The 26,488-nt window shown below is 45.2% G+C and overlaps 1 protein-coding gene across 1 annotated transcript; it reads left to right on the top strand.

The window, feature by feature from the left end:
- Nucleotides 1–2,578: 2,578 nt before the first annotated feature.
- LOC123116388 (uncharacterized) lies at nucleotides 2,579–3,423 on the top strand. The gene has a single exon (XM_044537350.1). The coding sequence runs from the start codon at nucleotides 2,664–2,666 to the stop codon at nucleotides 3,030–3,032; it is 369 nt and encodes a 122-aa protein (XP_044393285.1). The 5' UTR covers nucleotides 2,579–2,663; the 3' UTR covers nucleotides 3,033–3,423.
- The last annotated feature ends 23,065 nt before the right edge of the window (nucleotides 3,424–26,488 follow it).

The following is a 26,488-nucleotide window of genomic DNA, read 5'->3' as shown; positions in this document are numbered from 1 at the left end:
AAACATTTGTTAATGAGTTAGTTGCGGGATGAAGTATTACGGAACTAGTAAAGAGACTTGCCGGTAACGAGATTGAACTAGGTATGATGATACCGACGATCGAATCTCGGGCAAGTAACATACCGATGACAAAGGGAACAACATAAGTTGTTATATGCGGTTTGACCGATAAAGATCTTCGTAGAATATGTAGGAACCAATATGAGCATTCAGGTTCCGCTATTGGTTATTGGCCGGAGACGTGTCTAGGTCATGTCTACATAGTTCTCGAACCCATAGGGTCCGCACACTTAAAGTTCGATGACGATTGGTATTATGAGTTTATGTGATTTGATGTACCGAAGGTTGTTCGGAGTCTCGGATGAGATCATGGACATGACGAGGAGTCTCAAAATGGTCGAGACATAAAGATTGATATATTGGACCATGTTGCTCAGACAACGGAAGTGTTCTGGATAGTTTCGGATAAAACCGGAGTGCCGGAGGGTTACCGGAATCCCCCGGGAAGTAATGTGCCTTAGTGGGCCTATAGTGGAGAGAGAGGGCCGCACCAGGAGGTGCCCCCCCCCAAGGGGAGTCCGAATAGGACAAGGGGAGGTGGGCGCGACCCCTCTTCCCTCTCCCTCTCCCTCTCCTTCCTTCCCCCTCTCTCCCTTTTAGTGGAAACCTACTAGGACTTGGAGTCCTAGTAGGATTCCCCTCTTGGGGGCATGCCAAGGAGGGTCGGACGGCCTCCCCTCTCCTCCTTTATATACGGGGGAGGGGGCACCCCATAGACACACAAGTTGATCTTTAGCCATGTGTGGTGCCCCCCTCTACAGTTTTTTCACCTCGGTCATATCGTCGTAGTGCTTAGGCGAAGCCCTACGCCGGTAACTTCATCATCACCGTCACCACGCCGTTGTGCTGACGAAACTCTCCCTCGGCCTCAGCTGGATCTAGAGTTCGAGGGACGTCACCGAGCTGAACGTGTGCATGACACTCACATACGTTCATATACGTGTATATCGCACCCAACTATTCTACCTATTCATCCCTTTGATCCTTATGTATAACCGTTACGTGCATACGCCTCTCAATAAACTCATCGGAGAGGCGAAATCTCTACCTAATAATAAATGGGCTACTGCTTCTGGCGGTACGTCATTAAAATTGCTCCCAAAGTTGCAAAATATTATACACCAATGCGATCTATAAGCTTTTTTTAGGGGTACCAATGCGATCTATGAGTGACAAAAAATGTTTGGCACGGAATCCTTTGCCTGGGCCGGCCCAAGCATAGGAACCTCCTATACTGCGCTCTACACGCTGGAGAAGACACAGAGACGCCTGTTTGGGCCAGCCCATGTGCTTGGCCGGTTTTTTAGTTTCATTTTTTATTTTTATTTTTATATTCCTTTTTTCTGCTTTAAATAATTTGGTACTTCAAAAAAACTTTTAAAATTTTAAAAACTAAGAATTTTGAAATAAAATGTTCAAAAAATATGTTTGTGAATTTAAAAAATGCTCGGGATTTGATATTCAAAAAAATGCTCGTAAAATAAAAACGTCTATAATTTTGAAAACAGTCCGTGCATGAAAAATTATTAATGAAACTGAACAAAATCTTTGCTAATTCAAAAATATTCATGTATTCTAAAAAAATTCCTAAAATTTTAAAAACAGTTCGTGAATTACAAAAGAGTTTATTGATTCATAAAATGTTTACTGATTCAGAAAATGTTCATGCATTTAAAAATATATAGACTTTCAGAAATGTCTACCAACTTCAAAAAAAATGTTTGTCTATTCTAGAATTGTTCGCCGGTTCAAAAGAAAATGCTTAAAACCCATTTGCAATATAATAAAATGTTCACAATTTTTAAAAAACGTTTGTGATTTTTGAAAATGTTCCAATTTTGTAAAAACAAATCACGAATGATCGAAGGTATGTAGTTAAATAGTAATGCTTCTGAGTCTTTGTGATTATATACCCATGTGAATGTTGAAGAATTGGCTGCCAGGGTGGATCAGAATATTATAGTATGTTTTTTAAAAATGTTTCTTGAAATTCAGAATAATTCTTTGAATTACCAAGTTTTTTTACAAGCACGATACTTCTTCAAAAATGTGAACATTGTTTCAATTTGTGAATAAATTTTAAAAAGGAAACATTTTCTTGCATTTCTGAACAATTTTCAAAATCATGCGTGAGATGTGAACAAAATGTGGTCATCGCCATTCGAGATTATGATCTTTTTTTCTCCGGTTGCAACACACAGGCCCTTTTGCTAGTTATGAGAAAAGGAATACACCCTCGTCTTATGTTATAGGACAGAGAATGTTTGATTAAGAAACATTTTATGTCACGAGACGGAGGGAGTACATGGGACACGTAAAAGGAACAAGAAAGCGACCCTGCGAAACCGGCGCGAACATGCAACGGAAGCGCAGATCAACCAACCGGGCGAGGACCGAAGAAATTGGGAGGAAGTCGTCCAAGTCCACCTCCGCAACACCAACCGCGTCGGCCAACGACGCGTCTTCACTTCATCATCCGTTCTCCCCTCTTCCCCCATATAACATCCCCTCTCATCCCCATTCCATTCCCACACCGCAATCAACTGCGTTCTCAATCTTCCACTCCCCCTTTCTCCCTCTCTCGATCGCCCATCTCCGCTCATATGGCCACTGAGGTCCTCCGCCCGCACAACATCCTGCAGCCGCAGCCGCAGAGGATCCGCGCAGCGCACCGGAGGCCCAGCAACCCCGGCACCACCAGGAAGTCTCCTCCTCCATCGGCCTCGACAACCGGCCGGAGAAACCATGGGCGGCCTTCCTCTTCTTCTTCTTCTTCTTCGTACGGGAAGGTGACGTCTGCGGCCGCTCCGGCGAGGCGCCCTGCCGCGGAAGTGTACGCCGGCCCGGCCTTCTCCGCCGCGTCCCCCGAGCCGAGCTCGCTGCCGCTGCCGCAGTTCCCGCTCCACAAGCCCGCGGCCGCCGTCAACGACGCCGCCACGCGCGACCTCAGGCGCATGCTGCGCCTCGAGTAGGAGTAGCTGGCCCGGTGCCGGCGAGCTAGTCGCCTAGTGGACACGAACTGTATGTTAGTTTAGTTCTAGCAGCAATCGTCGTTGAGTGGTGCGGCCGCGCGCAGCAAGGCCACCGGCTCGGTTTTATTGTGTGGCCGGTGGCAAGGCGCGCGGGGGCCGTGGGCTCCGACGACGGTGGTCTGGAATGAGCGCAGCCAGCAATGTGACCATCGATCGGCGTGATGTAATTACAAATAGAATCCCAAGTCCAAGAGTGCCTACGTATATGTACGACCTCCTAGTTGATCGATCCCCTTTGCCTCTAGTTAGCACGCAGGTGCCAAATGGCCAAGGTTAGGCTAAATTTGATTTCTGTTCATGTTGATTAAAAGAAGTTCATGTGTTCCAATCATGATGCTTTGAATGAGTCGCGTCAAGGATAAAGTTGATTCCTTTCTTTTTTGCGGGGAAGGATAAAGTTGATTTCAATCAGTCACATCCAAGATAATGTTGATTAATTAGTCGCACCAGCCGGCAGTTACAAGTAGGATGGCCAACCTACATGCCTTACGTGCGCTACCCGGAATGTTTGTTAGGGCGTGTACAATGGTTGATAAAATAGTTTTATCTTAAGTTTTACATTTAACTTATAGATGACAATAAAGAATGTCTACAATGGATTATATTTTAACTTTATCTTCAATAACTAGTTATTTCTAAAAATATGATGAGACATATTGTTCTAAAAGATCATTTCTTGTCTTCTCTTAAATAAGATAAGACAAGTTTTTTTTTATGAGTTCTCTCTCCTCCACCTCATTATTTATTCTACATGTCACTCCTAAAATAGCACCATTGTACATGCCCTTAGCAACTGAATTGGTCGTCTCAGTCGTGTTATTTTTGTTACCTCGACATACCTACCCCATCATAAACCCATACCCTCCAACCAACATGAGGTTAGTGCATCTCCAACGCCGGCACCAAGTCAAACACGTATACTGTGCGGATCAATAAGGACCATTCCGTGGACCGTGATGTAGAAGTTGGCCATTCAAAATAGGTCCGGTCAATTTAGAATTCAATCCAATCACAGAGCATCCGATCACAATCAAAAGGAGACAAGTTTGCATAATTTTCATATGCCTGATCGCAGAAAAATACTAGTTTGACAGCACATGCAAAAAAAAAATTCTGTCCTACTAGACCACCAATCGGAGCCTCCACACTCACCCTGCTGCCGCCACCTTCTCGGCCACCTCTTTTTCCCCACTGCAGTTGATCCTTCATGCGCTTCAACGTCATATGACGGCCGGCTTGCACGACCATCCTTGCATCGTCATCAAAATCCTCCATCTTTAAGGTCAACATCTTCATCTCCTCTGAAGCGGCTGCAATCTCAACCTTCTTCTCTTCAAGTATGGCATTCTTCTCTAAAAGCTTGAGCTTCTTCTCGATCGCCACCATCAACATGTTAACCTCTCAGCCTTACATGCCTTCTTGATGTCGGAGCACTTGGCACATGGCTTCTTCTTGGTACAGACTTTCTCAAACCTCTTTGTCATCTTGGCCGCCACCCCTTCTCGCTTGGCCTTCTCCTTCTCCCATTTCTTTCTCCGAAACCCTCCTCTAACCTTTATTGTCGACTCTTTTGCTGGGTCGGTTGGATCGCCTGTTTCTTCCTTGGTGCCCATGTTAGTGGTCTTGGCGGAGTTGGCAATGAATACATTCCACGTGGGTTGTCCATTCAACTTCAACCAAGAATGCATGAAGACAAAGTTCTTCTTCTACAACTTTCAAGAACAAATTGCATGCACGATAATGCTACAAAGTAAAACATTATCAACAGGTTGCATATCTGAGTCCGGCCAAATGACCGATAGAGCACATACGGCCAACAAGTTGCATATTCGTCCAACAAGTTGCATATCCGGCCAAATGATCAACACATATCACAACTTACTTGCTCGGAGATTTACGCATCACTTGTCCAGCGTATGATGAGTTGCTTCAGGTGGCCGCAATAGAATGTGGCCAGCTCCAAAAGCGATGGCTCCGACTCAGTTTTGGGTGGGCTGGAGGTGTTAGAGTTCTACGTGGTTGGTGTCCGGACTCCCGCAAAGTCCCTCTAGTTTGGTTTCGATTTGCAGGAAAGCAGAAGTTCGAAGTGGTCCACGGACGGATGCGGGATACCATTGGATGGCTTGTGGGGTCTAGATCGCTCGGTTTGGACGGATGCGAGAGATTTGAGTGCCGCATTGGAGATGCCCTTAGTATAGTTGGAACCCAAAAAGAGACGTTCCCCTCCCGGTCACCCGTGTGTACGAATGTGGGCTGACACGTCTGCGAAGTCCATGTCCATCTGTGTCGATTGTTTTTGCATTACCACAATTATCAAATTAACAATAATTTATTTACCTTTTGATATCCTGGACAACGCAGATGCATCCGCTGCACCCCTACCTGCGTGCACCAGGGACTAGTAAGCATCACTCATCCTGGGGGAGGGGCTCCCTTCCTGCTCTCGACGATGTTCCCGGTCCTTGTCGGTATCTCTTCTCTAGAGGCGTGGCCGCGTAAATGTAGAAATATTGATCCAAGGTAACATGACATTCGCCTATAGTAGGAATATTTATTCTCCTAAATAGCGTCTTTTGGACTTAAGCACACCACTGGCCCACGAGAGAACTTATTTGCACATCTGCCCCCTTCCAGTCATGCCTAACAGTTAGGCGGGTCTTCTGCACATTACTCGTGTAATGGTTAGGTATGTTTGACTTTCTGCCTTCCACTGTCGTTATTCTCCTTTTCTACATGACATTGGTTGGGCGCGTCATATTGCTAGTCATGACCTGCTTGTCACGCCTAACGTCACACATCAGAGCGTGTTAGTTATGACTGGGAGCCCGTTGTTGTTATCAGGATTCTCATGCACTCTAGCATCATGTCAGGCCGCTCAATCACCTCCTAACATGCCAATTGAACAGGTGTTCAACCAAAACCTCAAACGCCATGCCACATGACGCATTTCTTTATCCTGTGGCGCTATGTGAATTGTCATTGCAGTAAAGAGAAGACGTCAAATGACGCGGCATCTTACTGTTGTCATTCCCGTCAGTTGGGTAGTCGTGTTTTAGTTTTTCGTTCGAAAAGACATTTGGCGTAGTTCCTTTCATGTGATGCCAGATAAAATGTTGCTACAATAAATAAGTTGTTTTGCCTACCACGGCAAATGGATTGGCGCTTCCTAATTTCTTGCGAACAGGCATCCCACCAGCCCGATTGCATAGCATCTGTAAATGGACTTCCATATGGGTTGTTTTCTTCAATATCTTATGCGTTCAAGAGGCCGAGAGCCCACTGAGGAGGAACGGCCAAATCAGGGTTTTCCTAGACACAGGCTCAAGCCACGGAATGTGTGGTGTTACTACCCTCGTGTTTAGGGTTTTTTCGCCTCTGGCGGCGACTCTCATCGCCGCCTAGAGTTCTACATCTACCGCCGATCTGATCTCCTCCCAAGCCCGTCCGGGTGCTGGCGAGGGGAAGAAGCGATCGGCTAGGGTCTCTGGTCGGTTTTGTGATTTCGGCGTGCGGCTCCCGAGGATAAACCCTAGATGGCGGCCGAGGCGGGTTCGTCTTCCGCGGGCTGGTCGGGGAAGAAGCTGGAGGAGATGTTGTAGCACCTAGATTTCAAGGATGATGAGTTGGACGACGTGATCGTGGGGGAAGAGGATACGAAGAAGTATGCGGCAGATGCGCGCTGGCTAGCAATTGGGAAGGTCAACACGACCCGACAGTTCAGTTCATCGTCGATGTTCGAGACGATGAAATCCATCTGGGGATTAGCTCAAGTGCCAAAGTATAGAGAAGCGGGAGAAAATCTTTACATCTTCCAGATGTTTTGCTTGGGAGACTGGAAAAAAGTAGTTCATGGGGGACCCTGGCTGTTCCGAGGGATGGGCATGCTCATCGAGGATTATGATGGCAAGCAGGATCCTGAATCCTTCGTCTTTGATGGCTTGTACGTTTGGGCACAGATCCACGGCATACCTGAATTGTATCGCAAGATAGAAGTGGTTGATCAATTAGCCCGGCGCATTGGCCGAGTTAAGGAAACACAGCTCTCACCTAGGCTTTTCTATGAAGGTGACTACGTTCGGGTTCGTGCGAGGATTTTGGTCAGTAAACCCTTGACGAGGGTGATCCCGCTGACTGTGACGGGCGAGGGCAGGAAACTTTTACAAGTCAAGTATGAGAAGATACCATATTTTTGCCAGATCTGCGGTCTCATGGGTCACAACCACGAGGAATGTGGTGATGGAGTTTGGGAGGCAAAAGACAAGCAATGGGGTGGTTGGATGCTAGCGCAGCGCAGAGAGACTCCGCAGGAGCAGCAAGGAGGCCGAGCCCCTCGGGGGCAGGTTCGGAGGTCGGGGCAGAGGGAGATCAGGACGTGGGGCATAGCCGCGCCAACCCTCCCCAGTACGTAAACGTTCGTCACAGGAGGCGGGCCTGAACTCGGATGCCGAGGAGGTAGAAGATGATGTCACAAGCCCTCTGAAACCAACAAATGCTGCGGAAACTATGCAAAATGAGACGATGGGAGCACGTAGGAGCCTGGTTTTTGACCAAAACACTGAGACTCCCGGCGGAGACAAGCAATCACATGAATCTGAAGTGGGCATGACAGGTGATCATAGCCAGGCTTTGGTTCCCACCCCTCCACTACCAGCAAATTACGTATCCCCTAGAGAAGCAAAAAAGGCGAAAACAACATCTTCACCAAAGAAGCAGAACACCAACAAGATGGCCTTATTGGCGGGCTCCGACGCGGAGCGCCGCCAGGCCCAATGAAAATCTTAAGCTGGAACTGCCGCGGGATAGGCGACCCCGCGACAGTTCGTGAGCTCCGCGACCTCGTGGAGATTAGCTCGCCATCTATTTTATGTTTAGTTGAGACTCAGCTACAGAAAAGCCGTATGGAAGGTCTCCGTGTGTCGTTAGGTTTTGATTTCAGCTTTGGAGTAGGGAGTAGCGGTCGCAGTGGAGGCCTTTGTATCTTCTGGAAGAACTCTTTGGATGTTGCAATAAAAAACTTTTCCGAGTATCATGTCGACTCCTGGGTAACGGAGGCTGGAAAGGAGCAATGGAGGTTGACTTGCTTCTATGGAGAAGCAACCAGAAACTTGCGCTACAAAACTTGGAATACTATGAAGCGGTTAAGAGGGGAAAGTACCCTCCCGTGGATGTGCATCGGGGATTTTAACGAGATCTTGCGGCCTGAAGAACAACATGGCCCAAATGAGCGTGACAGCTCCCAGATCGAAGCTTTTCGTGAAGCAGCTGATGTTTGTGGTCTCGCGGACTTGGGGTACCGCGGCTTGGACTGGACATGGGAGAAGAAGGTAGCCGGGGGATATTTCTGTCGTGTTCGTCTGGATAGAGCTTTGGCCTCTCCTTGCTGGTCCAGCCTTTTCCCGTTCGCCTCAGTTGAGCATCTTACCGCCGCCAAGTCGGATCACTCCCCGATCCTCCTGCAGACTAACCTGGATGATACATGCGTTCGTGCAAAACAGAAGCGCTTCCGCTATGAGTGTATGTGGGAACGGGATGCCCGTTTTGGAGATGTGCTCAACGAGGCCTGGAACTCAATGGAGAAAGCACATACTGTCACAGAACTATCCGATAAGTTGGCATCGGTCGCTGGCAGGCTGCAACGATGGGGACACTCCTCTTTCGGTGTAGTCCGGGCTGAACTTCGCCGACTCCGTAAGAAGCTCGAGGAGCTACGTTCACAACCCAACCGAACGGGTCCGTCGGCTGAAGAGAAGCAGGTGGAAACATGCATGGTGGAACTTTGTTTGAGGGAAGAAATTATGTGGCGTCAGCGGGCCAGGATCCAATGGCTAGCTGAAGGAGACAGTAACACCCAGTTTTTCCACCAAAAGGCTAGCGCACGGAGAGCTAAGAATCGCATAGTGGGGTTGCAAAAGCCAGATGGCTCTACCTGCTCAAATGAACAGGAGATGGCGGATATGGCCACATCTTTTGACAGTAATCTATATGCCTCAGAAGAAACGGTGGGCATTGAGGAAGTCCTTTCGCATATACCATCGAGAGTGCATGCTTCCATGAATGCCTCACTGGATGCTCAGTACACCAATTCAGAGGTAAAAACTGCTTTGTTTCAGATGTTCCTGACCAAGGCTCCAGGGCCCGATGGTTTCCCTGCACACTTTTTCCAACGACACTGGGAGTTGTGCGGTGACGAGGTAACTGCTATGGTGCTTCGTGTTCTTAATGGAGAAGATTCCCCGGAGGAGATCAACAAAACGTTCATTGTCTTAATTCCCAAGATTGCTAGCCCAAAAACTTTAGCACAGTTCCGGCCGATAAGCCTCTGCAACGTGATCTACAAGATTGCATCCAAGGCACTGGCAAACCGGCTCAAGATCATCCTCCCCCAGGTCATCTCTGAAGAACAATCAGCATTTGTTCCGGGCCGCCTTATCACAGACAACTTCATATCAGCGTATGAGTGTTTGCATTATATGAAAACAAGGAAGCTGAAGGGCAACAAGTTTTGTGCATTAAAGCTGGATATGATGAAGGCCTACGATAGGCTTGAGTGGCACTATTTGGAGAGAGTTATGCTTAAATTGGGTATAAGCCCACGCTTCACAAACACGGTAATGAGATGCATCACTTCTGTTTCCTTTTCGGTCATCTTTAATGGAGACAAACAAGAGGAATTCAGGCCCTCCCGCGGCCTCAGACAGGGCTGCCCCATATCCCCATACCTATTCCTATTGGCTGCTGAGGGGCTCTCATGTCTCCTGAAATCCACCAGAGCCGACGAAAGGGTGGATGGTATTACAGTAGCGACTGGCGCACCACAGGTAAATCACTTGTTGTTCACAGATGATAGTCTCCTATTTTTCAATGCCACCCCGGAGATGGCCGATGGAGTGGATACCCTTCTCCAAAAGTACTGTGCAGCTTCAGGGCAGCGCATCAACAAGGAGAAATCCTCCATTTTCTTCAGCAAGGGCTGCTCCGAGTCCTCGCGGCAAGAAGTCAAACAACTCCTCCAAGTACAAAATGAGAAGCTCTCCGAGAAGTATCTCGGGCTCCCAGCCGATGTGGGAAGAGCAAAGGAGGGCTCTTTTAAATATCTGAAAGACAGGATATGGAAGCAGGTACAAGGGTGGATGGAGAAGACACTTTCGATTGGAGGGAAAGAGGTGCTCATCAAGTCCGTGGCACAAGCAATCCCAACATATTCCATGGCCTGCTTCAAGCTTCCACAGGGTCTATGCCAACAAATAAATGGCATCTTGAGGAAATTTTGGTGGGGATCCAAGAAGGGCGAGAGGAAAACGGCTTGGGTCTCCTGGGAAGTGATGACACAGCCAAAATTCATGGGAGGCATGGGCTTCCGTGACATCGAGCTCTTTAATCTAGCCTTGCTTGCGCGGCAAGCCTGGCGACTCCTTCAGGAACCAGACTCCCTAAGCGCGCGAATCCTCAAGGCTGTTTACTACCCCACATCATCGATCCTTGATGCCGAGCTGGGAAGGAACCCATCTCAAGTTTGGCGCTCCTTGATTGAAGTCCGTGACACACTTAAACTTGGCCTTGTAAAGCGCATCGGCTCGGGGGAGGACACCAACATTTGGACGGACAACTGGATACCACGAGATTTTAAGCTCCGACCGGTGTGCCCGAAGACGAGTAATCCTCCACAAATGGTTTCAGAACTCATAAATCCGGTCACCTCTTCCTGGGACGTCGAGGCGATTGACCTGCATCTCTATGCTATGGACAAGGAAGCTATACTCAACATCCCTCTCAGCCCCCGAATCCATGATGACTTCTGGGCCTAGCATTATGAGCGCAAGGGCATCTTCACGGTCAGGTCGGCATGCAAACTCATGTCCTCCATTAAACAGCAACGCACAGATTGGCTTGAGCACACAGAGGGTCACTCACGGCCCACGGCGGATCATCGGTCTTGGTCCACACTATGGGGTGCCGCAGTCCCATCGAAGGTGCGGGTGTTCGCATGGAGACTAGCCCAGAGCTCGATACCAACGGGAGAAGTCAGAAAACACCGAAGCATGGCTGTTTCAGTAGAGTGTGGGATCTGTCATGCGGCGATCTATACATGGCGCCATTCCCTTTTTGGCTGCCGCATGGCGCGCTGCGTTTGGGCCCTCTCGGACGAGGATCTTACGGAAACAGTTATATCAAACAGGGAGAAAGATGCCAAACTTTGGATGCTATGGTTGGTTGACACCCTTCCTTCGGCTGATCTAGCAAGGGTTTTGGTGACAATGTGGGCCATATGGTGGGCAAGGCGCCGAGCTATCCACGACGACCAATACCAGAGCCCACTAAGCACCCACACTTTCATTGAAAAGTTTCCGCAGGAGCTTGAGATGTTACCAAACAAGAATAACAGTACCAAGGACCTACTTGAAATGTCTGGGGACTTGCATGTAAACCCCAGGGACCTGCATGCAATCGGAAGAAGACCAAGGGTCCCGCCTCCACATGCGTGGCTCCCGCCTGAGCATCATGATGTAAAATTTAATGTGGATGCGGGTTTTTTGAAGGTCGGCGATCGCGCAGCTGCAGCAGTTGTATGCAGGGACAAAGGAGGAAACTATTTGGGAGCCTCGGCGATCATCTACGACGGTCGCCTCGACCCAACCATTCTAGAAGCACAGGCCTGCTGCGAGGCGCTCTCCCTCACCTCGGACCTGCAGGTTCAATCGTTTTGCGTGGCTTCAGACTGCCTGGAGGTAATAAGGAACATCCAAGATGAAGTCCCTTGTCGCTACTTTTCCATCCTTCAGGATATCAAGCATGAAAGGAGCCATTTTGAAGTTGTAAAGTTTCTTCATGAGAATAGAAAGCACAACGGAGAAGCACACGCCTTAGCAAAGGCAGCAGCCTCTCTTAATACCGGGCGCCATGTGTGGCTTAGTGTTTTGCCCGACATAATTTGTATCCCCATGTGTTTGAACTTCTAAATAAAGGATACAGTTGCTCAAAAAAAAAGGCTCAAGCCACGGATGGAACTCCCCTGCACCCCTCAGAAGCGCGAGAGACGGTACTTGACGTTCATAGGTATCGTACTCGTCTCCCTTGTATTGTGTTGGACAATTTGCCATGACGTACTTTTCTTCCTCTTCTTTTTACTAATCATATTTGAAATAAGTTGGATGTATGCATCCTGAGTAGTGCAAACCTTGTTTTAACTGCATCATTTCTTGTACCGTAGGATTTTGTAACGAGTTTGTATTTATGTACGAAAATTAAAAGGAATAAGTCTGAGGTGTTGACCACTTTGTATCCAACTATTGACATTCTTACTTCAAAAACCAAGTTCATCACAAATTATGGAGCACTAATGGAATGATCAAGTCATCTCAACACATAAATCAAGCTAAAGAAATATAGCACGAAGATATGATGATGTGATCGGAAGCTATTCTTTTCCTTCTGAATGACTTTGAGCCCACCGCGCTACTATTTTAAAGATAGTCAGAATTTGCACTAGAGAGCTCCTAGTTGCCGGTGTTTAGTCGTCACACCTAGCAGAAGTTAAAGTGGCACAGTCGGCATCGCCAGTAACCATATTTTGTTTGTTGACGACAGCCTTGTTGTTCTTCAAGATGGTGGTGCTATTTCTCAGGCTTCTGAACAATGTATCAGTCATGATAAATCGTCGATTCTTTTCAATAAGGCCTGGCCAAATGATACCCATCAGGTGAGCAAGAATATCCTCCATGTTCCAAATGAATCTTTGAGTAAATGTTACCTAGGGTTGCCTTCAGACGTGGTTTCTTCAAGGAATGGGCCGTTTAAATATTTAAAGGATAGATTCTGGAAAAAGGTTATTAGATGGATTGAAAATCTCTGTCGGCTATGACGCTATGTGCAAGGAAGTTTTGGTCAAGGTTCTGGCTCAAGCAGTACCGGTTTTTTATGTCATGTTTTAAATTGCCGAGGGGTCTCTGTGAACACTAACTTCTCTTATTAGGCGGTTTTGGTGGGGAAGCAAGGAGGGTAAGTGTAAACCAGCTTGGCCCTCATGGGACACAATGACACGACCAAAATATATGGGTGGTCTTGGCTTAGGGATTTTGAGATTTTTAATCTTGCTCTGCTTGCACGTCAAACATGTAAAATTTTGCAGGCTCCAGATTCACTTATTTCTTGTATTGTAAAGGCTAACTATTTCCCATCGTGCTCAATACTTGATGCTCAACTTGGGTCACACCCATCACGGATTTGAAGAGCAATAATTGAAGGTCGTGATGTTTTGTGTCAAGGACTAATCAGGAGGATTTGTGATGGCTCGGGAACTCATATTTGGAACCATAACTGGCTATCGAGGGATGAACTAATGAGGTCTCATATTTAGGATCCGCCACAAATGTTTAGCGAACTGATCAACCCAACGGAAGCTTGCTGGAACCAGGAACTAGTTCAGCAAGTGTTTCTCCCTTCTGATGCAAACGTTATTTTCAATATTCCACTTTTCACAACCCAATAGGATGACTTTTGGTTCTGGTATTTCAAACGAAGTGGCATTTTTTTGGTGCGTTCAACCTATAGCATGTTGGTGGAGACAAAGAATAGAAGGGAGGAGTGGCTTCAGGAGTGGTCGGGCCCCTTGAACACTTGTCTGACGAGTCAGGATGGTGCATATTGTGAAAGGTTGACGTCCTAGCTAAGCTACATATGTTTCTATGGCATCTAGCATTGGTATCGCTACCGTCTAAAGACGTATGAAAGCACCTCAAGATGTGTACCACGTCTGTATGTTCTCTATGCGCTGAGGATTCATGGAAGCATCCCCTCATTAAATTTTTGATGAGCTGATGTGTTTGCGTGTCGCTACCGTGTGAAGACATCCGAAAGCGCCTCAAGGTATATATTTAGATGCTTCAGCTCCTGTCTTACCTTGGGTCAAGACCCTACTACTCTAGAAGCTGTTGCTTATGGTGAAGGTATAGCTTTGGTCATGGATTTGAATATTAGGAAGTTGCATATTGCGACAAAATTTCTAAGCGTGGTCGACAATGCCCCAAAACAGGGTGGCAAATATGAAGCGGTTATCAGGGATATTATAGTATCTAGAAATTCTTTCACCTTGTGTAATTTTGCCCATGAAAAAAGAGACTAAAATTGTAAAGCCCGTAATCTAGTTAGGTTTGCTTCTTCTCTAGATCAAGGTAGACACACATGACCTGGTCTACCACATGACACGCTTTATATTCCGAAGAATATTAATCAATAAAACCTGGCGGACTGTGTTAAAAAAAGTTGTCAGTTCCTATTCAGTGCCTATAGCGCTGGTTTTTGGCTTAACCATACACAACCCACACCTCCGACCTTTCAATTGGTTCTCAATGGGCTGGCCCATCTAAGACATGAGCGGGCACGAGCTGGAAGCTCCTTGGTTTTGGGAATCTCCCACAAGCTTCCTAGGCCAGTTTTGGAAAGTTTCTGGCAGCTTTCGACCATTTTTTCTTCTTTTTCGTTTTTTGGTTTACTGGACAGGTTTTTATTTGGTTTTATTAACTCCTTAATTTTTACCCCCTTTTTCTTTCATTTTCCCTTTTTCTAAATGAGCAAACTTTTTCAAAATTCGCAAAACAATCAAATTCATGAATTTTTCTGAACATTTTGAAAATGTTTCCCATTTTTTTTGAACCTTTTCCTTAAAATTGTGAACTTTTTTAAAATTCCTGAAAATTTTACCCCAAAATACGAAAATGTTTGTCAAATCCGTGAACATTGTTTTGCAAGTTTGTGAACTTTTTCCCTCAAAAACATGATCCTTTTATAATCCGTGAAACACATAAAAAATTCCAAATTCGAGAACTTTTTGAAGTTCATGGTTTTTTCCAAACTCGTGAAAATTTTGAAATACATGAAAATTTCAAACTCATGAATTGTTTTTAAAAAGGTCAAAGGCCAGGTCAATGGTCAATGGTCTTGTTTGCAATTTGCGACTTATTTAGTTTTATAAAAAATCAAAGTCAATGGCCGGTTGGTCAACCGGTCAACCATTATCCTGTTAGCCAGTCAAACCGATTAACAGTCTCTCCCGAGCGAGCAGCCATACCCGTAGCTGGGTCGGCCCATAGACGGGACGTTACGCCAGCTCGCTAGACAATGCCCTAAGCTCTGCCTAGGAGCTCACCTCCTTACACTCAAAAAAGAGAGAGAGAGAGAGAGAGAGAGAGAGAGCTCACCTCCTAGCTGATGCCTTATCATGTCTAACTCTCGAGGAATCGCCTACATGGGATCCCTCATTTAGTTTCTGGCCTATTAACGATTCCTTCCATTTCTTTTCGTTTTCTGTTTGGGCGTACTACATGTTATTTAACTTTTTTTTGTCTACTTTCTTTCAGTTTATTCTGGTTTTCTAGCTGGTTCTCTTTTAGCATAAAAACAATTTTCTTAAGCTCACCATGTAATTAAATAATGTTCATCATGTATCATAAAATGCTCATTGTTTTAAAACGAAATGTTCCCTGTGTATTAAAAAATGTTCAACATGTATAAAAATTGTTCACCATGTTTAACAAAATGTTCGCCCTGTATTAAAAAAGTGTTCATTGTGTATTATAAAACTGTTCATCGTCTATTAAAATAGTGTTTGCTATGTTAAAAAATCGATCACCATGTATTTAAATAATCTTTATCTTGTACTAATATAATGTTCACCATGTACTAAAAAAGATTTGATCGTGTGTTTATAAATAAAGACTAAACAAAGACACTGGAAGAAAAACTACAACAAAAACAGAAAAATACGCTGCAGTACCACGGTGAATGAAAAAAGGTAGAAAAAATGTAACGGAAAACAATAAATAGGAAACAAGGAACACAACAACAGTAAAAAAGCAAAACGAAAAACAAGAATAGAAAACAGAGAAAACATGATGATGTATAACATCCCAATTTTCAATTTGGATGTTATGCGTAGATCATCATATGCATATCATATTTATTCTTGCATTTTGGTTGAGATCCTAGAAATCTTAAGCAACTCAAGGACCCAAGGAGAGAGTTGAAGGTTTCACAAAATTCATATTGAATTTTTATTCATATTTGAAGAAAGGATCAATTTAATTTTATCATTTTTCTCTCCAATTATTTCCAATATTAAAAATAAAAGAGAGAAGATAATAAGACCTCTTCAAATTAAGGGAAATATTGGAGAAAGAATTTTAAAATCAAATTATGATATTATTTGCTATTTTATTTGAATTACAAAAAACATGCATTATTGAAAACTGCATTTTTAGGCCAGAAAAATGTTCACTTTGTTCTAAATATTTTGTTTAGACGGTGAAAATTGTTTTTAACATTTTTAGAATTTGTTTTATATTTTATTAGGAATTTTTCTTTGGGCAAAATTATTTTTAAAAAAGTTTCCCGCCCGACTGGGCCAAAGGCCCAGCCGAGCAGGCCGGCCCACGCGTGCACCGCCACCGCCCGCCTCGCGCACGGCAACACCGCCGCCGGAGTTCGGAGAGTCCGAGCCGGACTCCTCTCGCCCCGACCCCTTCTCCAAGCCGTCGTCGCCCCCTCCTCTTTAAATAGTGTGCTGCCGCCGCCCTCTCCTCCCCAAGTCGTCGGGCCGCCGCTCGCCGCTGCTGCTTTGCGCCACCACCTCGTGCTGCGTGCCGCCACCGCCGCCCCACGACGCCACACCCGCCGCCCACGCGAATGCCGCTGCCTCCCGGGCCAGATCTCGCCGGAGCCGCCGCCGTTGACTGGTAAAGAAAACCACCCCAGTTCGTGGTTTACTTCGGGTTTTTTCGGTTTTTCAGATCAGTTTTTTTAAGGTTTTATTATTTAGCAGACCATAATCCGTTCGTTCGTTTTAAGGAACGTTATTCGTCGGATTAGGTCACACAATGAACCTTCGTTCGATAGTCTTTTTCTTTTTAGTTTATTTTCGGTCAGGGACTTATCCGTGATTATTTTTATCGCGATTTAGCCCCTGATCTTTAAACCAGTATAACGTTTTACTCGTTTATCCAAATTAGATGAAACCAGCGCCAAAGTCTTCGTCTCGAACCCCTCTTTCCAGTTAACCAACTTGAACATGATTTTGCTACTGTAAAATTTGAGTTTAGTTCAGATTAGTAAATGATCTTGTTTCATTCGTATTTTGAGTTTCGTTGCAACGTTTGAGTTGATTCTTTTTGCAAATCGTAGCTAATCACATGTACCTACTGTTAAGATCTAGTTCACATGTTAATGTTGTTGTTAGGTTCTGAATCTTGTTAGTTTAAGCTTGTTTCGTGTTCGATTTGGATCTTTTCTCGGTTTTTCTCGTGTTTCGTTTGAGTGATTGCTTATGTATGCTATTGTTTGTCTATGCTAGATTACCCGGAGTGCGAAGCTTTTTACGATGAATCTCTAGAGTTTGCAGATCGTCAGCAAGGCAAATTACACTTTGATCATACTCTTTTATACCCTGTTTTTACTATGCATTAGTATTGCCCCACAAATATTTGCATTGGTAGGATTGGGAACATGTGGTTTTGGTTGGAGTGCTTGCGGTAGGAACCTAATATTTTTTATCACCCTGGGAATATAAGTTATGCTTTTATTGCTTAGCCATGCTCATAGACGTGGATTGCATCGTGATTCACCCATGGAAGTTTGAGAGTTATTTTAATCATGGATAACATTAAGGTGGCAACTTTAATACACATCTGGGTGGATTGGTTGAGGCACCCGGGGAATCCAGTGGTGTCTGTTTTTGGAAATCCCGGGAAACCTGTGTGATTATCCTATGGAATGCCACCCAGGCTCAAAGGGATCATAAGATTATTCATGCTAGAAACTTCCGTGTGTAGCCACAAGCCATTATGGGCTCTGGCATAGTTGAGTAAGTTGCGTGAGCTCTTGAAGAGGTAGACTAGCAGATGTAGAGAGATGTAGGTGGTACCGTCTACCCGGAATAGAGAGTTAATGCTTCAGAAAGGCTATGTCTCGATCATCAGATCATGGATGCGGTCGATTCTTGTGGGGAAAAGTGCGCAAACCTCTGCAGAGTGTATAAACCACTATTCAAGAAATCTTCCGATTCAGTGATTTATCGTCCGATTTACGCTACTCTTGTGGTGACCGATAAGATTATGTCTTATCTTCACCATTTATCGTTTGGGCTGATTTATCGCTATGACAAGCGATTTATCATGAATCTACCAATAAATCAGGCCTATTCATAGCACTATGTTTGCCAAAACTATGTTTATTTGTGTTTTGTGGACCTTGTTACACAATATGTACTATTGTCCTGTTTTGTTCGTCATTATACAAGGATTCAAAGGCTAGGAATCAAGGTAACACCTCTGTCAATATTGTTTTGGTGTTGAATATAGCATATTTTAGTGTTGGGAACCTGAGAATTGCAAAAAATGGCCGATTAATAGTCGACGGATAAAATCGATTAATCGACCGATTTCCGATTAATCTCTAATCCATAGCTGTCCGAGACGATAACGATAAGCGATATCCTCAACATTGGTATAAACTAATCATGGTTAGCCATGCCCCCGGTTATGGACTTCTTGAGTATCTAGTACTTGAATCTATTGATGTGATCTCATCACGTTACTTTAATTAATATTGATGTTGGGTTAATGATGATACGTTTAATTGGGATTTGATGGGGTTACCTTCTCAAATAATGGGTAACATGGGAGTAGTTAAATAAATTTATTCCTTTGTTGTAGGGAAAGACTAGCTTTATGCAAAACCATGAAAATTACAGCCTCCATCAGCCATATATTGCATGTAGATATAGTTCTTGCATTTCATTGCTTTACAGTGTAACTATGCCAGCATATTCCATGTGCTGACCCGTTTCGGGCTGCAACGTCTTATGTTGCAGACTACTCAGACGACGAATAAGGTGCGATAGGTCATTGTTTTGCACTCAGCTATGCCGTTGGAGTTGATGGACTCATTTACCTTCTAAGCTTCCACATTTATCTAGTTTAGATGGCCTTCAGCCATTATATTTTTGTAATGATACTCTTTATGAGGACTCGATGTAATAAGTGTGTGATTGAAACTCTGTTATAATTCTTCGAGTACTATGTGTGTCAGCATTACCGATCCAGGGATGACACTGATGCACAGAGACTTGATCATTTGAGGTCTGGTCGCTACAAGATGGTACTAGAGCACACGCTGACTGTAGGACGCGACCACAAGAATGAACCACAGGATTTCTCTTCTCTACTCATTTCTAATTCTCCTCTCTTTCTACTCTATAGATGGTGGATCCCAGGAACAAATTCACTCAGCCGGATGACGACACCCCTTTCGGACGCCACTTGAAGGAAGTCTCTAAGTATCTAAACATCAAACTACCGAGCTTCACAGGTACTTTCTCTACATCTATACCGGAAGAGGAGCGCTAGAAAATCAAAGTCTGGGTACCTGGGAGGACCTTTGCGCCAACAACGGAGCCTAATGATTTCTACATGGATGCACCAAGCTGGAGTATTGGAAAGAGCATGGACGCATATATCACCTTTGGACGTATATGTGAGGTGTATCACAAGGAGCTGGAGAATACCATTTACCAGATATGTGGCCATCGAGATGATAAATGGGAGATGATTCGCACCAGGAGAGATGGATCAATTGCGGCTTACATTCAAGAGATGGGAGATCATATCCGTCGACAGGAGAATCAACAAATTATCCACATGAAGAAGATCAAGAAACTGGCGAGGAGAAACAACGAGCTGGAAGAGGAGATCAAGTCTACACACAATGGATACGAGGAAGAGATTGTTGTACTACTGGAGAAGAATGAAGACCTGAAGAAGAAGCTAGGAGTATTCATGGGAGACCCTGCGCCCAAGAAGGAGAACAACCACCCAGGAGACTACATCATCATCGACGACACCGTCTCCGACCCTGATAGTGATGATGGCTACGTTGATGAAGCTGGAGCAGATATCATGGAGTCTTCCTCTGATGAAAATTTCTAGACGACCACCATTGTAATCAGTAGTATTTCCCTCCAAGTAGTGACAACGACCGAGTTTTGAATCATAGGTTAGACCGCTTGTGTGATTTTGTGTGCTATTGATCGAAGTGAAAATTGATTGTGTTTGTGTCATGAGCATTATGGGTAGTGAATCTCTCTTAGACCCCAATTCTATTCTATTTTCTCACCCCTTCTAAACCATCAGATGCCTCCGAGACGTGACAATGGATTTGCCTTCCCACCGGAGCTCACTCAGTTGATCCAGCAGCATAATACCTTGATGCAGTTACTAGTTCAAAATCAGAACCAAGGAAACAACAACAACAACAACCCACCACCACGACCCCCTGTTGATCACCTAGCATGTTTCCTAAGGTTGAATCCGCCGGTGTTCTCTAGTAGCACCGGGCCGATTGTTGTAGATGATTGGCTCCGCAAGATTGGAAGGGAGTTGACCACTGCAGGATGCACAGATGCGGAAAGAGTGTGTTTTGCCGCACATCAGCTTGATGGACCCGCAACATCATGGTGGGAGAATTTCACAGCCACTTACCCCATTGACACAGTTACATGGGATCAGTTTCAGCAAGCTTTCCGTACGGCCCATGTTTCAGCAGGAGCTATGAGCATGAAGAATCGTGAGTTTCGCAACTTGCGCCAAGGAGGACAAATAGTGGGCCAGTATGTGGGTGAGTTTAGTAAGTTAGCACGCTATGCCCCTGATGACGTAGCTATAGATGCCGCTAAGCAGGAGAAGTTTCTGGAAGGACTGAATGATGAGCTGAGCATGCAGTTGATGGTGGCAACATTCAACAACTACCAGGAGTTGGTAGATAGGTCACTTAAGATTAAGGCAAGCAGCAACAGATTAATAAACGCAAGAGGAAGTATGGACAGGGGAGGTACACCTCAGGAGCTCAGCAGAAGCCCCGCTATTCCCCGTACTCAGGAGGACATACCCACAACCATGGAGGTCATAACCATGGAGGACACACGCACAACGGAGAAAGTTCGCTCAACCATAGTGGCCACAAGAATGGCAATGGGAATGGAGGAAGAAGCAGCCAGAACCATTCCAACCCTTTAACACCAGCCAAGAGGGATCTGAGCCACATTACCAGTTTCAAGTGCCAGAAGACTGGACATTATTCCAATGAATGTCCTGAAGCGAAGAATGGAAATGGCAATGGAGGTTCTGCCAAGAAGCCCAACCCCTTCACCAAAGGTCAGGTGAACCACATCAGTGTGGAGGAGATTGAGGATCAACCCGACGCAGTTGTCGGTAAGTTTTTGATTAATGCATTTACTGGATTTGTTCTTTTTGATACTGGTGCATCGCATTCATACATATCAAGGGGATTTGTGGACAAGTTTAAATTGCCAACCCAACCCCTTAGGTCACCCATGTTGGTAAGCTTGCCAGGAGCAGAGTATATGGCCAGCCGATGGTGTGATCGGTTACCCTTAACCATTGGTAGCCATGTGTTTCCCTCTGACCTAGTAATTTTTGAGTCACAGGGATTGGATATAATACTAGGCATGGATTGGTTATCGAAGTATGGAGGAAACATTGATTGTGCTAGTAAGTCGATACTCCTCACCACCCCAGAAGGAAGGAGGATCAAGTAAACCCGGGCATGGGCAGCCCAGCCCGAAAAACCCGGGCCGTGCCGGGCCGGGCTTGACATTCAGGCCGGGCTTGGGCTTTGTTTTGCAGCCCGAAAGATAGTTCGGGCCGGGCTCGGGCTTCAATTTTTCCGTATTTTGGGCCGGGCTTTCGGGCTTCGGGCCGGGCTTGCACGTGCGCGTATTAAAAAAACAGCATTTGGGCCGGGCTTTTGGGCTTCGGACTTGATTTCAAGCCGGGCTCGGGCTTGAAAATGTGGAGTATTTTGGGCTTCGGGCCGGGCTCGGGCTTGAGAAATGAAGGCCGGGATTTTACAAGCCCGGCCCGAAACCCGGCCCGGCCCGACGTTTGCCCTGGTTTAGGATCAAGTATGTATCCTGGCATGTGCCGAAGAAGACTCAAGTGAATTCCTTATCAGGAGTTGTACAGGAGGAAGTACCAGTGGTGAAGGATTACCCTGATGTATTTCCTGAGGAATTGCCAGGCATGCCACCAGATCGAGACATTGAGTTTTTTATTGAGCTATTGCCAGGCACCGGGCCAATATCAAAGAGACCGTATCGGATGCCCGTGCATGATTTGGAGGAAATTAAGAAGCAACTTAAGGAGTTACTGGAGAAAGGTTACATTCGACCAAGTTCGTCACCTTGGGGAGCCCTAGTGCTGCTAGTGGAGAAGAAGGATGGATCTTTAAGGATGGTTGTTGATTATCATGCGTTGAACGAGGTGACGATCAAGAACAAATACCCTCTGCGGATGCTCAATGATTCGTTTGACCAGTTGCAAGGAGCTAAAGTTTTCTCTAAGATTGATCTTCGATCAGGTTATCACCAGTTGAAGATCCGAGATCAGGATATACCAAAGACAACTTTTACCACAAGGTACGGGCTATATGAGTATACCATTATGTCATTTGTTCTGACTAACGCGCCTGCCTATTTCATGAACATGCTGAACAAGGCATTTATGGAGTTTTTGGATAAGTTCGTCGTGGTGTTCCTTGATGATATATTGGTCTACTTGAAGAACGAAGAGGAGCATAAGGAGCATTTACGTTTGGTTCATGAGAAGCTCAGGAAACATCAGTTGTATGCCAAGTTCAGCAAATGTGAGTTTTGGTTAAAGGAAGTTGGATTTCTCGGACATGTTATATCCGAAGAAGGAATAGCAGTAGACCCTACCAAGGTTGCTTCTGTGACTAAATGGGTGGCACCCACATCAGTTGGAGAGATCAGAAGTTTTCTTGGACTCGCATGTTATTATCAGTGGTTCATTGAGAATTTCTCCAGAATTGCAAAGCCCATGACGGAGTTACAGAAGAAGGACACCAAGTTTGAATGACCAAGGAGTGTGAAGCCAGTTTTCAAGAGTTGAAGAAACGTTTGGTTATAGCCCTAGTGCTAATTCTCCCAGACCAACGTAAGGATTATCAAGTATATTGCGACGCCTCACACCGAGGACTTGGAGCAGTACTTATGCAGGAAGGAAGAGTTGTATCATATGCCTCATGACAGCTTAAACCTCATGAGATGAATAATGCTACGCATGACTTGGAGTTAGTAGCCGCAGTGCATGCACTGAAGACATGGAGAAATTTTCTCAATGGAAACCATTGTGAGGTATACACGGATCATAAGAGTTTGAAATACATCTTTACGCAGAAGGAGTTGAACCTCGGGCAAAGGAGATGGTTGGAGCTTGATGTCTACTACACAACCTTCTCCTTGTAGACGTTGTTGGGCCTCCAAGTGCAGAGGTTTGTAGGACAGTAGCAAATTTCCCTCAAATGGATGACCTAAGGTTTATCAATCCGTGGGAGGCATAGGATGGTCTCTCTCAAACAACCCTGCAACCAAATAACAAAGAGTCTCTTATGTCCCCAACACACCCAATACAATGGCAAATTGTATAGGTGCACTATTTCGGCAAAGAGATGGTGATACAAGTGCAATATAGATGGTAGATATAGGTTTTTGTAATCTGAAAATATAAAAACAGCAAGGTAACTAATGATAAAAGTGAGCACAAACGGTATTGCAATGCTAGGAAACAAGACCTAGGGTTCATACTTTCACTAGTGCAAGTTCTCTCAACAATAATAACATAATTGGATCATATAACTATCCCTCAACATGTAACAAAGAGTCACTCCAAAGTCACTAATAGCGGAGAACAAACAAAGAGATTATTGTAGGGTACGAAACCACCTCAAAGTTATCCTTTCTGATCGATCTATTCAAGAGTCCGTAGTAAAATAACACGAAGCTATTCTTTCCGTTCGATCTATCATAGAGTTCATACTAGAATAACACCTTAAGACACAAATCAACCAAAACCCTAATGTCACCTAGATACTCCAATGTCACCTCAAGTATGCGTGGGCATGATTATACGATATGCATCACACAATATCAGATTCATCTATTCAACCAACACAAAGAACTTCAAAGGGTGCCCCAAAGTTTCTATCAGAGAGTCAACACGAAAACGTGTGCCAACCCCTATGCATAAGTTCACAAGGTCACTGAACCCGCAAGTTGATCACCAAAACATACATCAAGTAGATCACATGAATATCCCATTGTCACCACAGATAAGCACATGCAAGACATACATCAAGTGTTCTTAAATCCTTAAAGACTCAATCGATAAGATAACTTCAAAGGGAAAACTCATTCCATTACAAGAGAGTAGAGGGGGAGAAACATCATAAGATCCAACTATGCCAAATCAAGAACACGGGAGAGAGAGATCAAACACATAGCTACTGGTACATACCCTCAGCCCCGAGGGTGAACTACTCCCTCCTTGTCATGGAGAGCGTCGGGATGATGAAGATGGCCACCGGTGAGGGATCCCCCCTCCGGCAAGGTGCCGGAACAGGGCCCTGATTGGTTTTTGGTGGTTACAGAGGCTTGCGGCGGTGTAACTCCCGATCTATTGTGTTCCCCGATGTTTTTAGGGTATATGGACATATATAGGCGAAAGAAGTCGTTCAGGGGAGCCACGAGGGGCCCACGAGGGTGGGGGCGCGCCTCCCTGCCTCGTGGCCACCTCTAAGCTTCCCTGACTTCAACTCCAAGTCTCCTGGATTGCTTCCGTTCCAAAAATAACTCTCCCGAAGGTTTCATTCCATTTGGACTCCGTTTGATATTCCTTTTCTTCGAAACACTGAAATAGGCAAAAAACAGTAATATGGGCTGGGCCTCCGGTTAGTAGGTTAGTCCCAAAAATGATATAAAAGTGTAAAGTAAAGCCCATAAACATCCAAAACAGGTAATATAATAGCATGGAACAATCAAAAATTATAGATACGTTGGAGACGTATGAGAGCTCATCAAGGATTATGATATGAGATTACACTATCATCCCGGAAAGGACAATGTCATAGCAGATGCATTGAGTTGTAAGAGTTATGTTAACACCCTCATGACCAGAGAATTACCTAAGGAGTTAGCAGATGATCTCCTAGAGTTATGTTTGGAGATAGTTCCAAGAGGTTATGTTGCAGCATTGGAAATTCAGCCCACTTTGTTGAGCAAGATCAGAGAAGCCCAGAAGACTGACAAGGAGATTGCCGAGATTAAGGAAAGGATGAGTAAAGGAAAGTGTCGTGGAATTAACACGTCAGATTTCCTAGTGAGAGGACTTACTCGTGGAGCCATCGCAACGAGATTAGCTTAAAGGGGTTAAACCGGACAAAGGACACAGTGAGTTTATACTAGTTTGGCCCCTTGTAGTGAAGGTAAAAGCCTACGATCCAGTTGTGGTGGAATTGATGGGGTCTCAATGATCAGGGAGTGAATCCGCTTTACCTGGCTCTCGAGTTGTTGTTTCTTGTTCCTGAACCGCCGTCGGGTCATCCCTTTATATACACAGGTTGACGCCCGGCGGTTTACAGAATCCCGAGGTCGGCTCATACATGTGTCCGGCTCGGTTTCTACCTTTTCCTATCTTACAATACAAGTTACATATCTCATGGCGGTTTATGTCTATGGGCCCTAATCCGCCCTTGGGCTCTGGGCCTTTAAGTCTCTGTAATAAAGCGCCATACTCCTTATCTTCATGGGCTTCAATACAGATGATTCCTTGTGAGTATAACCCGGCCCCTCTTGGGCGGTTTATACTCAGTAATTATATCCCCAACATTAGGCCCCATATTGATTTGAACATGTTCATGTCAATCTTCAATACTTAGAAAAATTCCATTTTGAACATCTTCGTGTTAACCCTGTAAACCGCCATGACATCATCTTCATGTGAACTTTTTAAACCGCCATGACGTCATCTTCTGAGATCGTAATAAATCGCCATGACGTCACCTACTTATTCAAAACCTGTAAATACTTCCCTTTTATTAATGAACCTCCGAAGACCGAGGCGACAGCTGTGTCACATATCCATTTTTTGGGTTCCTCGATTCCCGCGTCTGTCACTTGTCCCTTCGCCTTATAAATAGGACCAAGGGACATTTTTTCCTTTTCCCCTTTCGTGCCTTTTCTCCTTGTCGTCTTCCTCGCGTCACCTCAGTACTCGAGCGCAGCCGCCGCCATCGACTTTCGCCTCTGCTCCAACAATGGCCATTGCATCAACCTGATTTGATCAGAGAAACGCGGCGCCTCTCCGCTACTCCTTCAACCTATGTAAGTTTTCTTTCCCTCTTCCCCAGATCTACTGCTAGGGTTTCAGTGTTATTCGGTGTTCGTCGGTGTTCGTCAGTGCTCTTCACTTGTACCTTGCTACCACATTAGAACTTGATAAAACTTGATATTCCCCCTACGCGGCCGTTGCTATAGT

This window comes from Triticum aestivum, chromosome 5B, assembly GCF_018294505.1.
Source record: "Triticum aestivum cultivar Chinese Spring chromosome 5B, IWGSC CS RefSeq v2.1, whole genome shotgun sequence".
In the NCBI taxonomy this organism is placed as follows: Eukaryota; Viridiplantae; Streptophyta; class Magnoliopsida; order Poales; family Poaceae; genus Triticum; species Triticum aestivum.
This window is presented reverse-complemented; position numbering and strand designations above follow the sequence as displayed.